This window comes from Rhincodon typus, chromosome 19 (assembly GCF_021869965.1).
Source record: "Rhincodon typus isolate 14 chromosome 19, sRhiTyp1.1, whole genome shotgun sequence".
Lineage (NCBI taxonomy): Eukaryota > Metazoa > Chordata > Chondrichthyes > Orectolobiformes > Rhincodontidae > Rhincodon > Rhincodon typus.
This window is the reverse complement of record NC_063350.1, coordinates 6118687-6142611: the sequence shown is the minus strand read 5'-3', so window position 1 is coordinate 6142611 and position 23925 is coordinate 6118687. Positions and strand designations below refer to the sequence as shown.

Sequence of the window (23925 nt, the reverse complement as noted above, 5' to 3'; positions counted from 1 at the left end):
CATCAGAGGAGCAGGAAAGTTGATGTTTCGGGTCGGGACCCTTCTTCAGAGATCATTTCTGAAGAAGGATCCCAACCCGAAACATCAACTTTCCTGCTCCTCTGATGCTGCCTGGCCTGCCGTGTTGTTCCAGCTCCACACTGTGTTGTCTCTGACTCCAGCATCTGCAGTTCTTGCTATCATCTATTCACCAGGATTTGCCAGGTATAGAAGATTTGAGTTATAAAGAAAGGCTGGGACTTTTTTCACTGGGGCATCAGAGATTGAGGCGTACTTATAGAAGTCTATAAAATAGTGAGGTATAGATAGAGTTAATAGTAATTGTCTTTTCCCCAGGTTGAGGGGATTTCAATACTAGGGGATACTTTTTTAAGGTGAGCGGAGAGAGATTTTAAAAAGACGTGAGGGGCAATTTTTATTTTTGTTACAGAAGGTGGTTCACATTTGGAATGAACTTCCTGAGGATGTGGGTACAATTAGTGTTCAAAAGACATTTGGATAAGTACATGAATATGAAAGGTTTGGAGCGATTATGGGCCAGGTGCAGGTCGGTGGGATTAATTTAGTTTGGGATTATGTTTGGCGTGGACTGAAGGGTCTGTTTCTGTGCTGTATGACTCTGAAATTGTCTTGATTATTTCTCTAATTTTATTATCTCTGCCAATTTGCATGTGGCTCATATAATCTATGGATTATTATAACTCTTGACGTCCTGTTCTTTAATTTTGTCCCTAATTCCTGATATTCCTCAACCAGGACCCCTTGCCTATTCTTAACTATTTGTTAGTCCCAACATGAACCACAGCAGCTCGATCCACTCCTCTCCCATTCTCATAACCTTTTCAGGCTGCTTTGAGGTGTCCCTTACCTTAGCATTAGGTGCGCATTAAACACCATGTGGGAGTCTCGTTACTACTTACAAAGGATAATATCTGTACCCCTAATTATGGAAGGAGCAGGATGTAGAAGATAGAGAACATGGGGAAATAAATACTGACATCTTGAAAAATGTCCATATTACAGAGCAGGTGGTGCTGGACATCTTAAAATGCATAAAGGTGGATAAATCTCTGGGATCTGATTAGGTGTACCCAGTGAGAAGTTAGAGAAGTGATTGCTGGGCCCCTTGATGAGAAATTTGTATCATCGATAGCCCCAGGTGAGGTGCCAGAAGACTGGAGGTTGGCTAACATGGTACCACTATTTAAGAAAGATTGTAGGGAAAAGCTGGGGAACTATAGATCAATGAGTCTGACATCGGTGGTGGGCAGGTTGTTGGAGGGAATCCTGAGGGACGGGATTTACGTGTTTGGAAAGGCAAGGACTGAGTAGGGATAGTCAGTGTGGCACCCTGTGTGGGAAATCGTGTCTCACTAACTTGATTGAGTTTTTTGAAGAAGTAATGAAGAGGATTGATGAGGGCGGAGTGGTGGATGTGATCCATATGGACTTCGGTAAGGTGTTTGACAAGGTTCCTAACGGGAGGCTAGTTAGCACGGTTAGATCACATGGAATACAGGGAGAACTGGCTGTCTGGATATGGAATTGGCTCGAAGGTACAAGACAGAGGGTGGTGGTGGAGGGTTGCTTTTCAGACTGGAGGCCTGTGACCAGCGGTGTGCCATAATGTTTGGTGCTGGTCCACTGCCTTTTGCCATTTATATGAGTAATTTAGATGTGAACATAGGAGGTATGGTTAGTAAGTTTGCAGGTGACACTAAAATTGGAGGTATAGTAGACAGCGAAGAAGGTTACCTCCAAGTACAACGGGATCTTGATCAGATGAGCTAATGGGCCGAAGAGTGGCAGGTGGAGTTTAATTTAGATAAATGTGAGGTGCTGCATGTTGGAAAGGCAAATCATGGCAGGGCTTATACACTTGATGATAAGGTCTTGGGGAGTGTTGTTGAATAAAGAGACCTTGGAGTGCAGGTTCATAGTTCCTTGACAGTGGAGTCGCAGGTAGACAGGATAGTGAAGAAGGCATTTGGTATGCTTGCCTTCATTAGTCAGTGCATTGAGGATAGGAGTTGGAAGGTGATGTTGCTGCTGTACAGGACATTGGTTCAGCCACCTTTGGAATATTGTATGCAGTTCTGGTCTCCCTGCTATGGGAATGATATTGTGAAACTTGAGGATTCAGAAAAGATTTATGAGGATGTTGCCAGGATTGGAGGGCTTGAGCTACAGGGAGAGGCTGAAAATGCTGGGGCTATTTTCCCTGGAGCGTCGGAAGCTGAGGGGTGACTTTATGGAGGTTTATAAAATCATGAGGGGCACGGATAGGGTAAATAGGCACTGTTTTTGCCCCAGGGGGTGGGGGAGTCCAAAACCAGAGGGCATAGGTTTAAGGTGCAAGGATAAAGATATAAAAGGGACCCAAGGGCCAACTTTTTCATGCAGAGGGTGGTGTGTGTATAGAATGAGCTGCCAGAGGAAGTGGTGGAGGCTGGTACAATTACAACATTTAATAGGCATCTGGATGGGTATATGAATAGAAAGGGTTTAGGGGGATATGGGCCAAATGCTGACAAATGGGACTAGATTTATAAAGGATATCTGGTCAGCATAGATGAGTTGGACCAAAGGGTCTGTTTCCATGCTGTATATCTCTAAATGCCTACCAATACTAGTTTTTCTTCCCCTTACTTGAATGGCCTCCTGTACCATTGTGCAGTGGTCACTTTGCTCATCCCCCCGCTACAATCAATTTCCTCATCCACACGGGGAGCAAGTACCTCATACCTGTTGAACAAGTCAAGAGCTGAGACTCTTCCAGTGCTAATTTCGGGATCTCTCTACCTACCTCGCTTGTATTCACATCCTCCTGTTGCTGGCTGCTGTTTAAATTTGAAGTAGTTAACCTACAGGGTGTGACTGTCTCCTGAAACACAGCATCCAAATAATTCTCCCCCTTCCTGATGTGTCCTAAGTTACTGAATTTAGTTTTTAATTTGTATTTTCAAAGGTGTTATAACACAGTTAAATCAAATCAGCCTCCCATCCCTGTATTCGAAACACAGTAAAATAAAAATACTCACTGACTCTCGAAATTGACCTCAATTGTACCTAAGCGGGAATTTTGAATAAATGATAGCAGACTTTATGAAGAACTGACACTGGGCACTGCGGTTTATAGCAGGCAAAAGTTTTAACAATTATTATTAGCACAGTAGCCTTAGCAGAGCAAAGTTGAAGCACAAGGTAATGTCTAAGATTTAAATCCAGCCCTCTTTAATTCCAGCCCCCACACACTCTCAAAGACAGGCACAGAAGGTTCTGGAGGGACCAGACCAGACCCCCTGAAAATACTTTGAGGGTAGCCTAGACCCTAACTTTTTCTTATTTTAAAGGTAGATATGAAGTGTGTTCCAGATATGACGCGACTGGTCAAACTACTCAATGTTAAGCAAACAATTTATTTATTCACTCTGGTTAAAATTCGAACAAAAGAAAGGGAATTTAGAATAACTTAACTATTGGAAAACTTAGCCGAGTAATAGATACAGTACCTATTACTAATTAACTGTTCCAATTTAGTAACATTCCATAAACACACCCCTTAGTAAGTAAGGCAAGTTCAAACACCGATTTTTACATGCAGTTCTCTGATCCAGGAGGAAAGAACATGGAGACATTTCAGAGAAAGGAGTAGCTAGGAATCATTCAGTGAAGCTTCCAACTCACCTGAGTTACTGTCAAAAACACAAAACCCAGAAATCTGGATCTGAGAGACCTGGCCACACCCATTCAGGCTGTTTTTTTTTAAAAAAAACCCAAGGCCTCCTGAGCTGTTTACTCAAGCAGCCCTCAGTAGCCAGTTCAGTACTTCTGCCTTTACAACCTCTCTTCAAAACAAAACCCAGGACAAACCTTTTAAAGTGACAGCATTGTCACAGTCTGAGGTGGATAAATCACCTGGACCAGGTGAACTGCAGCCCAGAGTTCTGAAGGAAATCGCTGAGGAGATTGCAGAGGTATTGATGGTGACTTTTCAGGAATCATTGTAGTCGGGGAGGGTGCCAGAGGACTGGAAAATGGCTAACGTAACATGCCTATTTAAGAAGGGATGGAAGCAGAAGACGGGATGCTATAGACCAGTTAGCCTGACCTTGGTCATTGGTGAGATTTTCGAGTTCATTTATTAAGGATGAGATTGTGGAGTACTTGGAAGTGCATGGTAAAATAGGGTGGAGTCAGCACGACTTTGTCAAGGGGAGATCATGTCTGACAAATCAGTTAAAATTCTTTGAGGAGGTCATGAGAAAATTAGGCAAAAGAGAGCCAATGACCATTATCTATTTGGATTTCCAAAAGACCTCTGACGGTGCCGAACAGGACGCTGCTAAATAAGATAAGAGCCCATGGCAAGACACTAGCACGAACAGAGAATTGTCTGACTGGCTAATAGCAGAGAGTGGGGATAAAGGATGGAAGCCAGTGATGAGTGGAGTTCCACGAGAGTCTGTGTTGGGACCACATCTATTCCCATTGTACATTAACGATCTGAAATGACTACTAACTGAAGATGGCTTGCAAATGGGTGATTTTTGCCAATTGGCAATGGATTCCTCATTTAGACTCCTATTCCAAATTTTTATTGAATTCAGATTCTACCATCTGCCATGGTGGGATTTGAACCTGGATCTTTGGATTAATGATCCCATGATAACACCAATAGACCATCACCTCCCCTAATGTAAAGGTTGACAAAAAAACAGAGCAACACCAGAGAAGGATGGTGTATTTGAATCAAATTGGATATAGAAAGGAAAGAACAATTGTATTAAGAGAAATGAAAAGAGGACTACAATGTGTTAAGTTATTTGTAATGTTAACTGTCCAGGCTCAACTTGCTGTGGTTTAAAATGGAGATCCAGCAAGTTTTAAAATAGCAGGAAGACTTGGAGGAAAGATAATGATTGCTTGTAGGTGTCTCAGACTTGCGAGAATCAATTATCGATTCTGAAAATTTGCAACCTGCCACTTGTCCCTTAATCCTTTGGATTTAGGTGCTACTTTGCACATTAGCAGTAATGTACCTTGTTCATACACCTTGAGTTTCCATCAACATCTGGCGAAATGTCATTCCTTCTAGTTTCCATTATAAAGATAAAAGAGCAATACAGCACAGGAATAGGCCCTTCGGCCCTCCAAGCCTGTGCCGACACATTTTGCCCTTCCATACTAAAACTGTCTTCATTTACAGGATCTGTATCCCTCTATTCCCTTCCTGTTCATGTATTCATCCAGGTGTTTCTTGAATGCTGCTACTGTGTCTGCTTCCACCACCACCTCTGGCAGCACGTTCCAGGCACTAACCGCCCTTTGTGTGAAAAACCTACCTCGCACATCTCTTTTAAATGTCCTCCTCCCACCTCCCGCAACTTGAACGTGTGTCCCCTTGTAATTGACTCCTCCACCCTGGGGAAAAAGCCTAATACTTTCCACTATATCCATGCCATTCACAATCTTATAAACTTCTATCAGGTCACCCCTCAACCTCCTGCGTTCCAGTTGAAAATAAACTGTCTATCCAACCTTTCTTCATAGCTAAAACCCCCCATACCAGGCATCATCCTGGTAAACCTTTTCTGTACCCTCTCCAAAGCTTAAAATCCTTCTCATAGTGTGGTGATCAGAACTGTACGCAATATTCTTTGTGTGGCCTAACTAAAATTCTGTAAAGCTGCAGCATAACTTGTCTATCCTTATACTCAATGCCCCCTCCAATGAAGGCAAGCATGCCATAAGCCTTTTATACGACCTTATCTACCTGTGCTGCCACCTTCAGTGATCTGTGGACCTGCACGCCCAGATCCCTTTGCATATCATTACTGCAGCCAAAGGAGCAGCTGGGGCACCTCCCCTCAGCTGGGTGACGTTGCAACCCATAACAGCTCAGTCGGGACACAGCGGCCTGAGCACCTTCACGCTGTCTGCTGCCGTGAAACCCAACGTGACCGTCCACTGTATAATTTCCACCTGTACTTGACCTTCCAAAATGCATCACCTCACATTTGTCCAGATTAAACTCTATCCACCTCCAACTGATCCCTATATCCTGCTGTATCCTCGGACAATCCTCCTCACTGCAAATCTGCAGCTCCAACAATCTTTCTATCGTCTGCAAACTTGCTGATTAGACCAGCTACGTTTTCCTCCAAATCATTTATGTAGATCACGAACAGCAGAGGTCCCAGCACTGATCCCTGTGGAACACCACTAGTCACAGCCCTCCATTCCACCACTACCCTCTGTCTCCTATGACTGAGCCAGTTCTGTATCCATCTTGCCAGCTCATCCCTGATACCATGTGACTTCACCTTTTGTACCAGTCTCCCTTGAGGGACCTTGTCAAAGGCTTTACTGAACACGTAGACAACACCAACTGCTTTTCCCTCATCAGTCATCTTCGTCACCTCCTCAAAACACTCAACCAAGCACGACCACCCCTGCACAAAACAATGCTGTCTCTATACTTCATTATTTTGAAGTAATTATATAGCTTTCTGACATCAGTACCTGTCCATTTAATTAGGTTACCAATATTGCTGTGAAGGAAGGATGCCATAGTAAGAGATCAAGCTGCTTCAGTGTTTGATAATCCCTCTGTGAATATCTGCTTTTGGGTGGCTTCAAGCGATTAACCTGTTGTTTGTGCCTGTCGGTAGGATGAGCTAATGGCTGAGTTGGAAGAGTTAGAACAGGAAGAACTTGACAAGAGCCTGCTGGAAATTGGAGGAGCAGAGAACGTGCCACTTCCCAATGTTCCTTCCACCTCCCTCCCAGCCACGCCAGGTAAGTGACCTGCACTACATTTCCCTCCCAGCTTCGCCAAGTCACTGATGCCAGGTTTACTCCTGATTCAAGAAAAAAATTCAGCTTCCTTAAATCAGCTCTTGAAGTCAGGAAGCCTTCTTTGATCTACTCTGACAATGTTATTGCTTCGTCGCCACGGAATGAGGGGAGGGTGACTGGAGAAGGAAAGAATGGGCTGAGGGGTAATGATTGGTATGCTTCATCTTATAGACGACTGTTATTTGGCATGTTGGAGTTGTGTGGGACCTTGGATAGGAGTTACATAGAATGGTAGAGCACAAGAGGCACTCATTTAGTTCCCTCGAGTGTGAGCCAGCTCTGTTGAGGAATCCATTTACTCAACAAACAGTGTATTTAAGTGGAGTCTCACAACGACAGCAGGCAGGACACGGGCAATGGAAACGACTGCGCACTCCTGATTAAAACCAGGATTATTTCTTCACGAAACAATGAGCTGAAGGTGGTTACATAATATACGTTATGTGCATAAAATTCCTGGCACTGGGGATAATGATTACAGGAGTACAATTCTCTGGCATGACAGGGAGAGCTCTCCCACTATCTCATTCTTGGCTACACTTGCGGTGTCACCAATTGTAACCTTTTAATACCAGTGCAGTTTCAGTGGGTTCACTCTTCTACACTTCAAAATTCTTAGTCGCCCAGCTCACCACCTTGAACATTTTAAAAAAAACATTAAAATTGAACATTTATCAATTAAAAAATTCCTACATTTTACAACCCTTATCTTTAAGGGGCAGATGCTCCATTTGCATCTGGTAAAATCTGTAAATGTGCTACATTGAATCCTCCACAGGCTGCAAACAATGTAACAGCAACATAACTGGTTTAAGGAAATGTTATGTATACTGCAAGTGCGTGTATGTGTGTGTGTGTGTTACCTAGGCTTCAAATTCGCAAGTCTTAATGTTGCACAGTAGAAGGTTGAAACTTGAGGCACAGAAGGAGGCTGTTTGTTCCTTAATACCTGCTTGAGAAGTATCCTATTGTTCACTTTTCTCAGCCTGATCGTTTTCTCCCCTTTTCAAATATTTATCTAATTTACCATTGAATCTGCTCTCATCATTGTTTCAAGCAATACATTCAAAATCATTACAAATTTCCACATCACTGGCTCTATTCATAGAATTACTTCAGTATGGAAGCAGATCATTTGGCCCGTTGAGTCCACACTGACCTTCCAAAGAGCATTCCTCCCAGACTGACCCTATCCCTACATTTCCCACGGCTAATCCACCTATCCCAGGACACTGGGCAATTTAGCATGGCTAGTACACCTAACCTGCACATATTTGTGACTGTGGGAGGAAATTGGAGCACCCGGAGGAACCTCTCACAGACACTGGGTGAATGTGCAAATTCTACACTCACGGTCGCCCGAGTGTGATATCGAACCCTGGTGCTGTGAGGCAGCAGTACTAACCACTGAGCCACTGTGCTGCTTTGGCCAGGGACTTTTTAATTTGTGTCCTTCAGTTATCAATCCTGCTGTCAGTGTGTATGTCTGTGAATTTTTTTTTGTTCCCTCTCTGCCTGTACAGTTTGGGATTGAAGAGAGAGAGAGAGAGTGTGTGTGTGTGTGTGTGTGTGTGTGTGTGTTGAACTGGACAAGCTTTCACATCATTGTTTGTTGTTCAGTTTCTGCAGCCAAGAAGAAGGAAGAGGAAGAGGAAGACATGCGGGAGCTGGAAAACTGGGCTGCTATGTGAGAATGATGGCCAGTCTGGTGAAGCACGGACTCTGTTATATGTCGCAGTTGTGGGTGTTTTGTTAACGCGGTGAAGATTGTGAATGGAGTCAATTTCTGAATGACCACCTGGAGTGCATTTTGGGGAGGGGGAAGAGGGTGGGAGGGTGTGCAGTATGACATTATAGCATACTGTACAGGAGGACGAGGAACAGAGTGGGGAAACCAATAGTCTGTGGCCCCAGCTTCTCTTGGATTTTCATTTTGTGTTGGCACTTGCAACTTTCAAGCCCACGACTCCCGGTACGGCGCTTTTTCCTCCCCCTGTGGGGTCAGCGGCCCCATTGCACTGCCCTTTGTTATACAAAGTCCACTGTACATTTATGAAATAGAGACGCAGTGCAGATTGATACTTGCAAGTGACTGAATTGCTATAGCATGTCCATAACTGTTTGTATAATTGAGGTGATGCAACTGTTTGAATAATACATTTGTAGTTGACTTGATTCTCTCCTCTTCCATTCTCACTTCCTCTTAAAAAAAAAAAAATTCTTGATCATAATCGAACCTTTCAAAACAATCCGCACGAGACTGTTGACTTAAAACTTGTTAATTATTTTCTTCCACCTTCCCCCTCATAATTGAAGTGTTTGAAAGAGTATTTTAATCAAGTGTAGACCAGTCATTTACTGAGTTTGATTCCTGACCAGTGCCTCAACCAAATTTTTTTCAAACACATTTTTGATTTTCTTTTTGGAGGAGCTGCAACAAGGTCGCTTTTTGTTTTCTTTGTAAATCCGGGGTGTTGATGAGGGGGCAGAAGTGAGGTTTATTTTGATTTTCCTCACTGGGTACAATTTCAGAACGCTTCCTTTTCTATGCCATGTAATTTACACAGAAATCTATAAATACTTCTGAATGCTTCTTTTTGCTAAATGCTGCATACCCTTCCTAAACACAGACTGCACACAGTGTGACATTGGCACAATGGGGCTCCTTAATCCTCTGCGAAAATATCGTAATCCTACTTAAACCTGCTGTAAATATGTTAAGAACAAAAATAAAAGTTCCTTTTAATGTAACAACTTGTGTCTCATCAGGAGTTTGAAAGCTGGGAGCTGAGATGCCTGAATTGGTGTGACTCGAACTCTATGAAGACATCCTACAGAATTTGCTGGCAGTCCAATGTTTAGCTCTCTCTTGGCTCTACCACTAATGCCAGTTGTGTCCCCGAGTCAATAGCTTGAGGGTTCAAGTCAAACTCTAGAATTTTGAGCATAAAATGTAGACTGAGATTTTAAGTGCACTTCTGAGGGAGTGTTGCTTGTCAGGGATTCTTTACATTACATTAAGGCTCCATCTGCTCCCTCAAGAGGGTAGAAAATATCGTATAGCTATTTCCAAGACACACATGGGAGTTTTCCTTCGTGTCCTGACTGATACTTATCTCTCAACTAGCAGCATTTTTAAACGACACAGTCGGATCTTTACTATCTCTTTACAGGGGTTTGCTGTGCATTTTGTTTTTTCTTAAGTGGGTGTCACTGTCAAGGCTGGAATTTGCTCCTAATTCCCCTTATGGTGGTGTGCAGGCATGTTTTTTTTTGAGTCATAACAGCCTGTGTGGTGTAGTTACACCCAGTGTTGGTCAGAGGAAATAGTTCTACAGCCACAGTGAAAGAACAGCAGTGTGGTGTGTGGATTGGAGGGAAACTTGCAGGGAGTGATATTCTCATGCATCAGCTGTCATCAGAGGAGTTTTGGTGAATTGCTGCAGTGCACTTTGTAGATGGTACGGTGCCACCACTGTGCTTCAGTTATGGAGGCTGAGAGTGTTTGAGGTGCCAATTCGGCATACTGCTTTTTTTTTTAAATATTGGAGCTTTTTGACGTTGAAGCTGTATTTTATCATATTCCTATACTTTGATTGTTTTGAGGAGACAGTAGACTGATTAGAATTCTCAACCTGTGACCTGTTACTATAGCAACCACAGTATTTATATAGTTGATCCAATTAAAATTCTGGTCAGTGGTAACTCCCAGGATATTGATAGTGGGGGATTCAGTGGTAATTATGAATGCTGTTGAATATTAAATGGAGATGGTTAGATTCTTTCTTACTCAAAATGGGAATTGCCCACTGTGGTATGAATATTGCTTTTCTCATTGTCAGCCCAAACCTGGCTATTGCCATGTCCGTGTCCATATGGAGCAACATCATCTTCGGTATCAGAAATTTTGAAGGGCACTGAACATTATGCAGTCACGGGGAAAAGATCATTGAAGTTGGTTGTGCGTCGGTCACTACCCTGAGGAGCTCCAGCAGAAATCTCCTGGAGCTGAGATGACTGACCTTCCAAAAACCACCACAACCTCCTTTGTACCAAAAATAAATCCAATCAATGGTGAATATTCCCCTGATTCTCCTTGGCTCCAGTTCAGTTAGGGCTCCTTGATAGAATAGATTAGCAATATATTGTCATGTGTATTTTTAACAAAAAAATACAGTGAAAAGTTTTAGAAGTTGCCATACCACGGCACCTAAATTAATGACACATCATAAATAAGAAGGAAAATAAGACGGCTGCACCCTGTCAAATGCTGCCTTGATGTCGATGGCTGTTTCTCTCGCCTCTGGAGTTTTAAGTTTTTTTTTTGTCCATGTTTGAACCAAGGCTACAATGAGATCAGAAGCCTAGTGGATCTCAAACCAAGTGTCAGTGAACAGGTTATTGCTGAGTAATTGCCACTTGATAGCACTGTCAAAGACCCCTGATATTACTTTGCTGATCAAAAGTGGTGGTGATAATTGGTGGGATTGAATTTGTCATGTTTTTCATAAACTGGATGTGCCTGAGCAATTTTACACGTCAGGTAAATCTCAAATTTAATTTACTAAACCTATATTTAGTGATTATTGTAAACACTCCGTAATTATACTGTCTCTAGGATCCGGCTCTCGATAACGTCAGGCATCAGCAGTTGGCATTTCATAGGCTGATGTGAAACTTAAATACCAGACAAAGGAGGAAAACCAGTTCAATAATTCAGAACTCTTGCATTTGTATAGCACCTTTCACAACCTTAAAATTTCTCAGTTTTATAACTCCGTGTATCTTCAAACTGTTTACATTTGCTTATGGGATGTTGGTGTTAGTGGCTAGGCCAGCATTTATTGCCTGGCCTTAGTTGCCCGGGGACAGTTAAGAGTTGACTGTTTCTGTGGACCTGGAGTCACACATGTAGGCCAGACCAGGTAAGGAAGGCTGCTTTCCTTCCGTAAATGACATTATTGAACAAGGTGGGTTTTTTATGACAGTTGACATTTCATGATTGCCTTTAGATTAGCTTTTTATTTCCAGCTTTTTAAAATTGGCCGATAACAAAATCTAAATTCAATGTGAGGTATGATCATTGCTGTAATCTAATAAAGAAAGAAATACTCCAAACAATCTTGAAGGGTACGCTTGATGGTGGCACAATGGCCACAGGGATCCAGGTTTGATCCCACCCTCGAGCGTTTGCACATTCTCCCCGTGTCTGCGTGTTTCCTCCGGGTCCTCCAGTTGCCCCCCAACAATCCAAAGATGTGCAGGTTAGGGTGGGTTGGCCGTGGGAAATTGCCCCATGGTGTCCAGGTGTGTGCAGTCTAGGTAGATTAGCCGTGGGAAGTGCAGGGTTACAGGGATAGGAGAGAAAAGGGTGGGTGTGGGTGGGGTGCTGTTTGGAGGGTTGGTGTGGACTCAATGGGCTGAATGGCCTGTTTCCATACTCTAGGTTCTATAATTCTGCAGTTTATGCAGGATTGTGGTGTACAATTTTGGACATGTATTGGAGGGTCAACAAAGAGATATTGGTAAGCAATCCAGAAAGATGACCGAACCTTAAACCCAGCATGTCATGAATTCATGGTTAAGATAAAATCTCATTGCGGACAAGTAAATACACATCATGAAACCCAGACACTCTGATCAAGAAGGGGAAAAGGCAGGATTGTCTCAAACATGTGTATTACTGCCTAATTCAAACAGTTTCTGTAAACCTGCCTTTATTCTTGCAATCCAGAAATTGCTGCTCATGTGAGCCATCTATTAATTGGCAGAGATAGTAGGAACTGCAGATGCTGGAGAATCCGAGACAACAAGGTGCAGGGCTGGATGAACACAGCAGGCCAAGCAGCATCATAGGAGCAGAGAGGCTGACGTTTCGGGCCTAGACCCTTCATCAGAAAAGGGGGAGGGGAAGGGGGTTCTGAAATAAATAGGGAGAGAGTGGGAGGCGGATAGAAGATGGATAGAGGAGAAGATAGGTGGAGAGGAAACAAACAGGTCGAAGAGGCGGAGATGGAGCCAGTAAAGGTGAGTGTAGGTGGGGAGTTAGGAAGGGGATAGGTCAGTCCAGGGAGGATGGACAGGTCAAGGGGGCAGGATGAGGAAAGCAGGTTTGAAGAGCTGTATGACCTACTGCTATTTCTTGTAGACTTGTTTAGTTCGTTTTTTGCAGTGGCTGAAGGTGAAAGGTGCCATTTAATATATGGATTAGCTCAGTTGGCTGGAGTGCTGTTTTGTGATTCAGTGGCACCAAGAGCATAGCTTCAATTCCCATACAGGCCGAGACTGCCATGAAAGACTCTCCTCCTCAAGCTCTCTCCATTGCCTGAGATGCTGTGACGCTCAGTTTAAACCACCACCCAGTCATTTCTAATCAGAGTATCACTATGGCCTACTGTGGTTATGGTGACTTGAATAAAAGGAATTATAGGTAATCTTAAATTGGAAATGATTTTAATATGCACTTCTAAATTCAGCCAGGTGATACAGGGCAAGAGAGGGACTTTACAGCCTATCTATTTAAAAGATCTTCTGTATTTCAGCTCCCCTACAGCACTGAACAGTTTTCCCGTATCAACTATTTATCCAATTCCTTTCTAACTTTATTGACTCTTCCATTTCCCTTTCAGGCATACATTCAAAATTACAACAACAACTCTGCATAAAATAAATTCCCGTCTCCCCTCTGATTCTTTGATGATCTTAAATCTATATCCTCTGGTTGAAAACAAGAAGCAACTTCCCCTCCACAGTGGTCGAAAACACCCTCGACCGCATCTCTCACGTTTCCCGCAACTCATCCCTCACACCCCCTCCCTGCAATAACAACCAAAACAGAATCCCCATCGTCCTCACATACCACCCCACCAACCTCCGGATTCAAGGCACCATCCTCCACCATCAGCAATCTGACCCCAAGGACATTTTACCCTCCCCACCCTTATCTGCCTTCTGGAGTGACCGCTCTCTCCATGACTCTGTCTGCTACATACTCCCCACTAGCCCCACCACCCCTGGCACTTTTCCCTGTAACCATAGCAAGTGCTACACCTGCCCCTACACCTCACCCCCATCCCAGACCCCAAGAAGACCTTCCACAGTAGCAGATGTGCAGGTGAACATCTGTTAAATGTGGTATATTGTATCTGCTGTTCCCGATGTGGCCGCCTCTACACCGGGGAAACCAAGCGGGCGCTTTGTGGAACACCTACACTTGGTTTGCGACAAACAACTGCACCTCCCAGTCGCGAACCACTTCAACTCCCCCTCCCAGTCCTTGGATGACATGTCCATCCTGGGCCTCCTCCAGTGCCACAACGATGCCACCCGAAGGTTGCAGGAACAGCATCTCATATTTCACTTGGAACCCTGTAGCCCAATGGTCTCAATGTGGACTTTACAAGCATCAAAATCTCCCCACCCTCGACCTCATCCCAAGACCAGCCCAGTTGTCCCTGCCTCCTTGACCTGTCTGTCTTCCTCCCCCCCCACCATCCACTCCTCCCACCTACCACCCTCATCCCCGCCTCTTTGACCTGTCCGTCTTCCCTTGACTGACCTATCCCATCCTAACTCCCCACCTACACTCACCTTTACTGGCTCCATCCCCGCCTCCTTGACCTGTCTGTCTCCTTTTCACCTACTTGCTCCTTTATCCATCTTCCATCCGCCTCCCCCCCACTCTCTCTCTTTATTTCAGGATCCCCTTCACTTCCCCCATTTCTGAAGAAGGGTCTAGGCCCGAAACGTCAGCCTTCCTGCTCCTCTGATGCTGCTTGGCCTGCTGTGTTCATCCAGCTCTACACCTTGTTAGCTCATTTTTGGAGTTGATGTAGATGATTTGTGTCAGTTTTAAAACAGTTTGACTTTTTCTCTGCATCACTGTTTTATGATATTAGGACAGTACCTCTGATACCAGAGCAATCTATTTATTTGTACAATTCATTTCTTAATATATAGAAAACTCATTAGGTAAACATATACACAGCATCACATTAACTGCTAATGTTAAATCAGACACCACTTGGATATATTGATATATTTCCCCATCACCTCAAATTTTTCAGTTTAAGCTTCTCTATATTTAAGGGAATAGTAATATTTCTATGACATATTAACCACACATATTTAGACTCTTAAGGTGTATTGGACAGAAACAGACGTTTTGCTCCAACCTGTCCATGCTGACCAGGTATCCTAAATTAATCTAGTCCCATTTGTTAGCATTTGGCCCCTATTGCTCTAAAGCGTTCCTATTCATATAGCCATCAGAATAAAAACCAAAAGAACTGCAGATGCTGTTAATCGGGAATAAAAACAGAAGTTGCTGAAAAAGCTCAGCAGGTCTGGCAGCATCTGTGAAGAAAAATCAAGAGTTAATGTTTCGGGTCTGGTGTCTGAGGATTCTGAGGAAGGGTCACCGGACCTGAAACGTTAACTCTGATTTTCTCTTCACAGGTACTGCCAGACCTGCTGAGCTGGATGGGTATATTGGAATAAAAACAGATGACTTTTAAATGCTGTTATTGTACCAGCCTCCACCACTCCTTCTGGCAGCTCATTCCATACGCACACCACCCTCTGCATCGAAAAGTTGCCCCTTGGGTCCCTTTTAAATCTTTCCTCTTTTCATCTTAAATCTATGCCCTCTAGACTCCCCTACCCTGGGGAAAAAGACCTTAGCTATCCATGTCTGTCATGATTTTAGAAGCCTCTAGAAGGTCACCCCTCAGCCTCTGACGCTCCAGGAAAAATAGCCTCAGCCTATTCAGCCTCTCCCTATATAGTCCAACCCTGGCATTTGATTTCATTTGTTTATTGTTGTGTGCATTTTGTTACAAAGTACGGTGAAAAGTGTTGTCCAGTGTCGTGACTTTTCAGTGCCATACTAAAACAGAAAATAAAATCAAAACATAGAATATAAAGGCAGAAAACTGAAGAAATAAAGAAAAAGCTGGTTTTAAAGATGATTACATTAGGCAGTTCTTAAAATATATATATTTGTGTCAAAATGACTTTCTCTTTGAAACTTCTTCCTGTTTTTTTGGTTCAGTCTTTATAGTTAACTACCTTTGGGCTTTCAGTGAGTACCTACTGAGCCTTTCTCTGTTACGCTATGCTTTTCCTGGGAACACCAAACAGTATAGTGCAGGAACGGGCCCTTTGGCTCTCCCTGCCTGTGCTGGCCATGATGCTATTCTGAACTAATCCCATTTGCCTGCACATGGTCCATATCCTTCTATTCCCTGCCTATTCATGTGTCTGTCTAAATGCCTCTTTAACATTGCCATTGTATCTGCTTCAACCAGCTTCCCCCTGGCAGCACATTCCAGGCGTCCAGCACCCTCTGTGTAAAAACAAAACTTTGCTCATGCATCTCATCCTCTTGACTTCACCCAGGTTCTGATCATTCTGCCTCTGATTGATTGATAAAGCAATTATCTACCAAATCCTTTCTTTCCTTTCACTACCCATATGCTAACATGTTTACCCCAAAATCTCCAACTTAGACCCTTCTCTGAACAGCAAAGGGGCCTCTGTGATCTCAGTGTGGTATGCATTTGAGAGATTGCAGCTCTTTCTACAAACAGTGGACTCGAGGGTGAGAGGAGAAATTTTTAAAAAAAATTTGAGTGCTGGTATTATCATCCAGGAGAGCCTGTTTCTGCCGTTTGAGGAGTCCGTGATAAGGGGTTGTCAATTTTGAAAGGATCTGGGGAATTATTGTAAGAAGATGAAGTCTAAAGACTGTTCTGATGGTGGTGTGTCTCTCTGCTGAAGTTCTGGCTCATACCTTGATCTGTGCTGCTGCCTGTTCTAATTGACTTTGGGGGTTAGTAAGGGAGAAGATAAAGGTCCCTGTTACTGCCTGCTGAATGAGAGCGTCAGTATGGGACTGAGCTGTGAATGTTTAGTAGTTACTGCGCCATGGCGGCTAACATATGACAGGGACTGGGACGTACCAAGTACAGGATGGGGAGACATGGGAAATAACAAGCAAATGTACATTTGGTGTATATGGAATCATTGAATGTTTACTGCACAAGGGGACACCATCCAGAACAAAGCAGCTGACTTAATTAGCATCCCAGCCATCGCATTCAACACTTCATTCCCTCCACCACCCGTGCACACAGTTGTGTCCTATCTACAAGATGCACAACAGCAACTCACCAAAGCTCTAAACCCACGATCACTTCCATCTAGAAGGACAAGGGCAGCAGGTGCATGGGAACACCACCACCTGCAAGTTCCCCTCCAAGCCACTCACCATCCTGACTTGGGGATAGGTCCTTGTTCCTTTAATGTCACTGGGTCAAAATCCTGGAACTCCCTCATAGCACTGAGTGTTCCTACTTCCCCAGGAATGCAACGATTCAAGGAAACAGCTCACCATCACCTTCTACAGGGCAAGGTCAAAAATCACACGACACCAGGTTACAGTCCAATAGGTTTGTTTGAAGACACAAGCTTTCGGAGTCTCACTGAACCACTGACACCTGAAGAAAGAGTGAGGTTCTAAAAGCTTGTGTTTTCAAATAAACCTGTTGGACTATAACCTAGTGTTGTGAGATTCCTGACCTTGTCCACCCCAGTCCAACACCAGCACCTCCACATCATTCTACAGGCCAACAAGGGATGGACAATAAATACTGGGCCCACCAGCAACATCCATATCATATGAATGAGTAATCAATAATATCAGCAAGTGAAATGAGGCGAAACATCTTTGCTGAGAGAGTTGTTAGGATTTGGAATGTGATGCCTGGGAGAGTTGTAGGAAGTTTGAAAGGAGTTGGATATATATTTAAAAGTGACTAATTTTAGAGGGTTATAGAGATAGGGCTGGAGAATGGGATGAGCTGGGTCTCTCTTAAGAATCAAATGGCCTCATTCTGCACTGTAAAATTCTACAAGAAAGGTGCCATTCAACTTGTCTGTGCCAGTTTTAAGAACAAGACCCGCATTACTACGTTTTTACTGTTAGCTGAATGATTTTTCTCTGTCTTGGATAACCTGCATCCACCACGTTCTCAGGTTGTGCATTCCAGATCCCAGTCACTCACTGCAGAAAAAAATCATTCCCATGTTGCCTCTGATGCTTCTGCCAGTGTCCCCGGTACTCGATCCAATAGGAAATGTTTCTCACTACCTCCAGATTCCTTCTGGTTTTAAACACCTGTACCAAATATACCCACCTTCTCCTGAAAGGAGAATAATGTTGGCTTCTCTACTGTAACCATGTCACTGAGATCCTTCATCCCTGGAACCCCTCTGACGAATCATTTTCGTGTCCTTTCCAATGTCCTCACAACTTTCCCAAAGTTCAGAGCCTAGAAATGAGCATAATTCTCCAGCTGAGGCCCAACTAGTGTTTTGAAGACCTTTCCCAGTCATCTCCTTGTTTTTGTATCTGATGCCTCTATTTATAAAACCCAGGGTTCCTTTCTGCTCCTGTCCTGCTATTGTTGACAATGTATGCACATCCACACCCCTTGCTTCTGCCTCCCTACCTTTATAATTGGTTCCTTTATTGTATGTTACCTCTTGTCATTCTTCATTTCACACCTGTATCACTTTGCACTCCCCACCCCCACCCCACCATTAAATTTCATTGACCGTGTGCTTTCCTGTTCCACCAGCCCACATTGTCTTGAAATCTAGCACTGTCCTCCTCATACTTCACGCTACTTTCAAGTTTTGGATTTAATGCAAGTTTTGAAATTGGGCCAATTACCCAAGTGTCAGCCATTAATATAGATCAAGAGAAGCAGGTGGTTCTACTTTCTTCTTTTCTAGCGCTTCCTCTAGCCTGAAAAAGAACTGCTCACCTCTATGATCTCTCTGGAATGAATGTGCCTTGGTTGACTCCTAGTTATCTAGGAAGCTGTGTCACTCCTCACTTGGTTAGTGCACTAGAAATCAGACCCACTATTGCCAGAGTCATCACAATAGTTGATATTTTTACAAAAAATATTCAGAATTCCCCAACTGACCTGTTGTTTAGGCCCAGGTTGACTGAGTATGGAGCAGGTTGCTGTACTTAATAGGAATAACTATTACAAATACATTTGTACCAGCTGCAGATGAACAATACTGAACCATTAGCATATAATTCTGCTAGTTAAATCTCAAGCCCACTTACAAAACCACCCCCCTCCCGTTTCCCCCCTGTACACATACATATTTGAGAGACACAAAGAAAACGGTGGTTCAGGTGGTAAGGAACATGAGGAAGTTGTTAAGAACATAGGAAATAGGAGCAGGAGTAGGCCATCTGGCCTGCCATCCAATAAGATCATGGCTGATCATTTCATGGACTCTGCTCCACTTACCCACCCATTCCTGTTTACAGGGTTCACTAGGATGCTCCCTTTGCTGATCAGAACACTGTTCCTTGATCTTCCTTCTCTAGCGACTTACAGTGGTTTGTAACAGGCACCCTATCTCCAATAGTGTGCCATTTTCTTTGTATGAGACTAAGAGTTTAGATACAGAAGTTCAAAACAGGTCTTTGATTGATTGGTTAAACACAGCTTACATCAACTGATGAGGAAGGAATAAAATAACTATCTTGTGGCATATCTTCAAGTTCCACCTGCTCGAAAGGTGTGTAATAACCATCTCTCAAACGGTTGATTAGAAAACTAGGCTAAAATGAAAAAAAAAAGTAAAATAACTATCTTGATGAAAGGCTTGTCTCATGAGGAGAAATTGAGCAGTTTAGGCCTATATGTGCTAGAGTTCAGAAGAATGAGAGGTGATCCCTTTGAGGTCTATAAGATGCTGAAGGGGATTGAAGTAGATGTAGAGAGAATATGTTTCCTGTTGTGGGGCAATCTAGAATGAGATGTCAAAGTTTTATGATAAGAGGTAACAGATTTAAAACAGGGATGTGGAGGATTTACTTCTCTCAAAGGGTCATGAATCTGTGGAATTCATTATCCCAGAGTGCAGTGGATACTGAGACATGGAGTAAATTTGAGGAGGGGATATACAGATTTGTAAATTAGTAATGAGTTAAAGGGTTATGAGGATCAGGCAAGAAAGTGGAATTGAGGCAGAGATGAGATCAGCCACAATTGTGTTATGTGGCAGGTTGAGTTTGAGGGGCTGAATGGCCTACTCGTGCTCGTAGTTCTTATTTTAAGGGCTGAGGTGCTTTTTACTGCAGAGGTAAAACCTTCCTTCCCTTCTGGGACTTTTCACAAACATTTGCAGCCCCAAGCTGATCAGCTACCTGAGAGCCAATCATGTAGCTGTTGGCAGGCAAAAGCCCTTTGTCATCGATAACTGGTCACTTATCCACAGACCAATTGGCTACTTTGTTGCTGGCTGAATCTGCACTTGTACACAGTCCCTTAGCTCCTGCTGGTCTGAAACTTACCTTTTCCCACTGCTTGCATCAGCAACTGTGTAAACAACACTTATAATGAGCATAGTAACTTACTTTTTAAAACATGCAGCAATCCTTGATTTTTAGACTAGTCCCTTCCCCATCTCAGACCCCAATCAAAAATACAAAGTTATGGTCTTTACACTTGTTCTGGTGTCCCAGAGGATTGTCAGTTGTTCTTTGAGACCAGTAGCCAGCTAATTTATTTATTCGTTGGGAGAATCTAAAGGAGTAAAAAAACCATTTCCAAATGTCTCCATTGATGGTGGGATCAATGACGAGGGGCCCTAGATTTCAGGTGAGGAGGAGGAAGTTTAGAGGAGATGTGACAATTTTTTTTTCCACCCAGAGGGTGGGGTGATATCTGGAGTTTACTGCCTGTAAGGTTGGTAGAGGTAGAAATCCTCATAACGTTGAAGAAGTATTTAGATGTACACTTGCAATGCCAAGGCATACAAGACAATGGGCCATATGCTGCAAAATGGGGTTAGAATAGAGAGGTGCTTGTTTCTGGCTGGTGCAGACATGATGGGCTGAAGGGCCCTTTACTGTGCTGTAACTCTCTGTGACGCCAGGAGCAGTTGCTCACTAGGTATAAATAGCATAGTGTGGGTGGAGTTAAAAAGAGAATGGGGAAGCAAAGAAGTTAAGAATGCATGAAGAAAATCATTTGGTGGTTGCTGTTTCAATAATGTTATATTTAATGTTGGAGCCTGGTGGATCTCTGATGACCGTGTATTGTACTGTTTCATCTTAATGAAGAACAGAAAGCAGGAAAATAGGAGCAAGAGTAGGCCAGTCGACCCTTTGAGTCTGCTGTGCAGTATTAGAATAGGCGTAACATTATAATGGTATCATAATATTATAAAGAAACCCAAAATTGCCTTCTCCTCGACCAGTCTGTCTCGAAAGCAAACTCTTAGATGTTGGTGTAAAACCACCTCACGAAAGATGAATGGACAGACAGGGAAACCCCATCTGGAGACAGCATTCAATGTTACCCCATCTCTGACAGTGTGCCATTTTCTCAGTATGACACCGAGAATCCGAACCTAATACCAGGGATTGGTCAGAAATATCACGGAATCACCAAAGTGTTAGAATGCAGAAGGAAGCCATTCAGCCCATTGTGACTGCACCAGTCCTATCACCTCGTGCCAGTCTCCTGCCAGTCCCTCTATCCCTGAGATGTAGAGACAGACCATGAAATTGAGGGCTATGCTATTTATCTTCACATTGTCATTGAGAAAGCCATTTGCTGTGATGATATGTAATACTGTTTGTGACCAGCAGATGGAGGTGGTGTACCATTGTTGCGCCAAGTATCTGATATAAACTGATGAAACTTGGCAATATGCTCGAGAATATTCACTGTGTGAAAGCTGTCACAATATTGTTTCCTGTTAATTAGGCAAATGTATTGATGATGTGCTGTGCACTTTTTAACTTTATGTTTGGGTTGTGATCTTCGATGGAAAGGTTGACATTTGATGGCTATTTATTTTGTTAAAAGATGGTGTTGGTGTAGGACTGGAGTCACATGTAAATGTGGATTGGTTAAGTGAGATAGGAGTGAACTGGTTTGGTGTTTAGCAGTAATTTGAAAGCTGGTTTCTCAATGTCTGCTGCTGGGCATTTGCACTTCATGGCAGAGGCCATTAGACTGTGATCAGGAGATCCATTCCCCAGATCCCCATTCAATATGGTCACGGCTGATCTTTGGCTTTAATCCCATTTTCCTGACCATGCCCCAGTGACTGAGCATTGAGAGCCCTCAGGGCCTAGAGATTCCTCACATTGATCAGCCCTTTAACTGGAGACCATGGGCCCATGTTTGAGATTCAGTAGCCAGTGGCAACAACTTCTGGGTCAACCACTTTCAAATCTTGTTCATCTCCCGAGAAAAATCACAGGAGATTTCAACACTTAGAGACTTACTCAGCCTCTCATTGTAGTCTTGTGAATCTTTGCATCATCTCCTGGTTGCTAGTTTATCCTCCCTGAACTCCTCATCTTTCAGCTTCTCCCCTTTTACCTGACTGATCTCCCCTCAATGGTCACACATTCCTCTTCCAAACTCTGCCTATGACTTTCTCACTGTTTTATATGGAGACTGAAACTGCCCACTGCATTGCAGGGGTGATGTTGCCAGCTCTCTGTATCACTGTAGCAAGGCTTCTCTATTCCTGCACTCTGATCCCTTTGCAATAAAGGCCAACATGCTATGTCCCCTCCTAACTGCTTGCTGTATACCCAAGCATATGGCGAGCAATTTACACACCCAAGGCCCTCTATGTCAACATTTACTAACTTCATGGCCTTTCAAATAAATTCTGCTTTACTATTCTTCTGGTGAAGGCGAATCACCTCACCTTTCCCAACATTACAATCCATCTGCCATCTTGCTGCCCACCTCATAATTCACTTTCACACTTCACATTTGATTTGGTAATGTCTGCAAACCTAGACACATTACCACCTGTCTCTTCGTCTGAGTCATTAATGTGGTTGTAACGAGCAGAGTCACAACCTGCCAACTTGAAAACATCCCCTTTATGCCCACTCTGTGCCCCGTCCCCTCCCATTGCTAATATTCCCTAACTCCCTGCGTCTATGTTTATTTTAAAGCTATTCATTTCTTCCGCATTTAATCTTTATTTTCTACAGTAAACAACACCAGTTTGTGTATTGGTGTGTGTCTCTGTTGGTGTGTCTGCATTGATGAGTCTGTGTGTGCGCTAGTGTCTGTCTGTGTGTGACCATTAACGTGTGTATGTGTCTGTGAGAGCTTGTGCAAATTTGCGAATGTGTTTGTCTGCCTTTGTGTATGAATGAGAGAAAGAATTAGACTTAGATACAAAAAAAGGAGTAGGAGTAGGCTATTCGGCCCTTTAAGCCTGCTATGCTATTCAATACGATCATGGCTGATCATCCAACTCAGTCCCTTGTTCCCACCTTCTCTCCATATCCTTTAATCCCTTTAGTCCTAAGAATTATATTTGTAGTTGCGAGTGAGTGTGCGTGTTAGCGTGTGTGAGAGAGTGAGATAGGGAGAGAAGGATTCTGTCCCCACAGCCCAATAGCCTGACTATTATCTTAGCTTGGAGTAAAGATTCGGGAACACTTTGGTCAATGGATGAAGATGGGCCATTGCTAAGTGTAATGTAGAAGAGACAGAGTGTAATCTGTTGATGGAAGCAGAGAGCTCAATCTTCCCTGCTGACAATAGGAATTGGTTAACATCTGTGTCAAAGGCGAGAATTGAGAGCCGCGGGAAGGTTCTGTCTCAGTCACAGGGCAGCGCTGAGATCTCTGGCTTTTCACAGTTTCAGCTTTGAAGCTGCTGAAGCAATGATTTCCAGTTGGAGTCTGTCTCTCTGCTCTCGAATGCTGTTAGTACAGAGGGTCAGCCTCTCACAGAATGTCTGCGTGTGACTGACAGTTTGCAGGTTCACTTTCCCCTTTGCCTTTTGTGAAATAAAGACCAGAAAACACTGGAATCTCTCCACAGTTACTAAGAGACTTGTCGGAGATCATTCTGTTAAAGGGACCTATTTCCCAGCTAATTGTATGATTCGGGGGCCACTAACCCACCCCTTAATGTGGGTTGGCCCTGTCTCTAGGGTTAGGGGTCTCTGGTGGGTTTAATCCCCTTTCATCCAACTGCA

The 23925-nt window shown here is 43.4% G+C and overlaps 1 protein-coding gene across 1 annotated transcript in view; it reads left to right on the top strand.

Moving 5' to 3' along the window:
* Window positions 1-9612, top strand: part of chmp4ba (charged multivesicular body protein 4Ba) — a 39593-nt gene extending 29981 nt beyond the window's left edge. Inside the window, exons 4-5 of the mRNA XM_020521596.2 lie at window positions 6675-6801; window positions 8482-9612. Coding sequence (XP_020377185.1) covers window positions 6675-6801; window positions 8482-8552 — 198 coding nt within the window. The 3' untranslated portion in view covers window positions 8553-9612. The remainder of the gene's footprint in view (window positions 1-6674; window positions 6802-8481) is intronic.
* Window positions 9613-23925: the final 14313 nt, after the last annotated feature.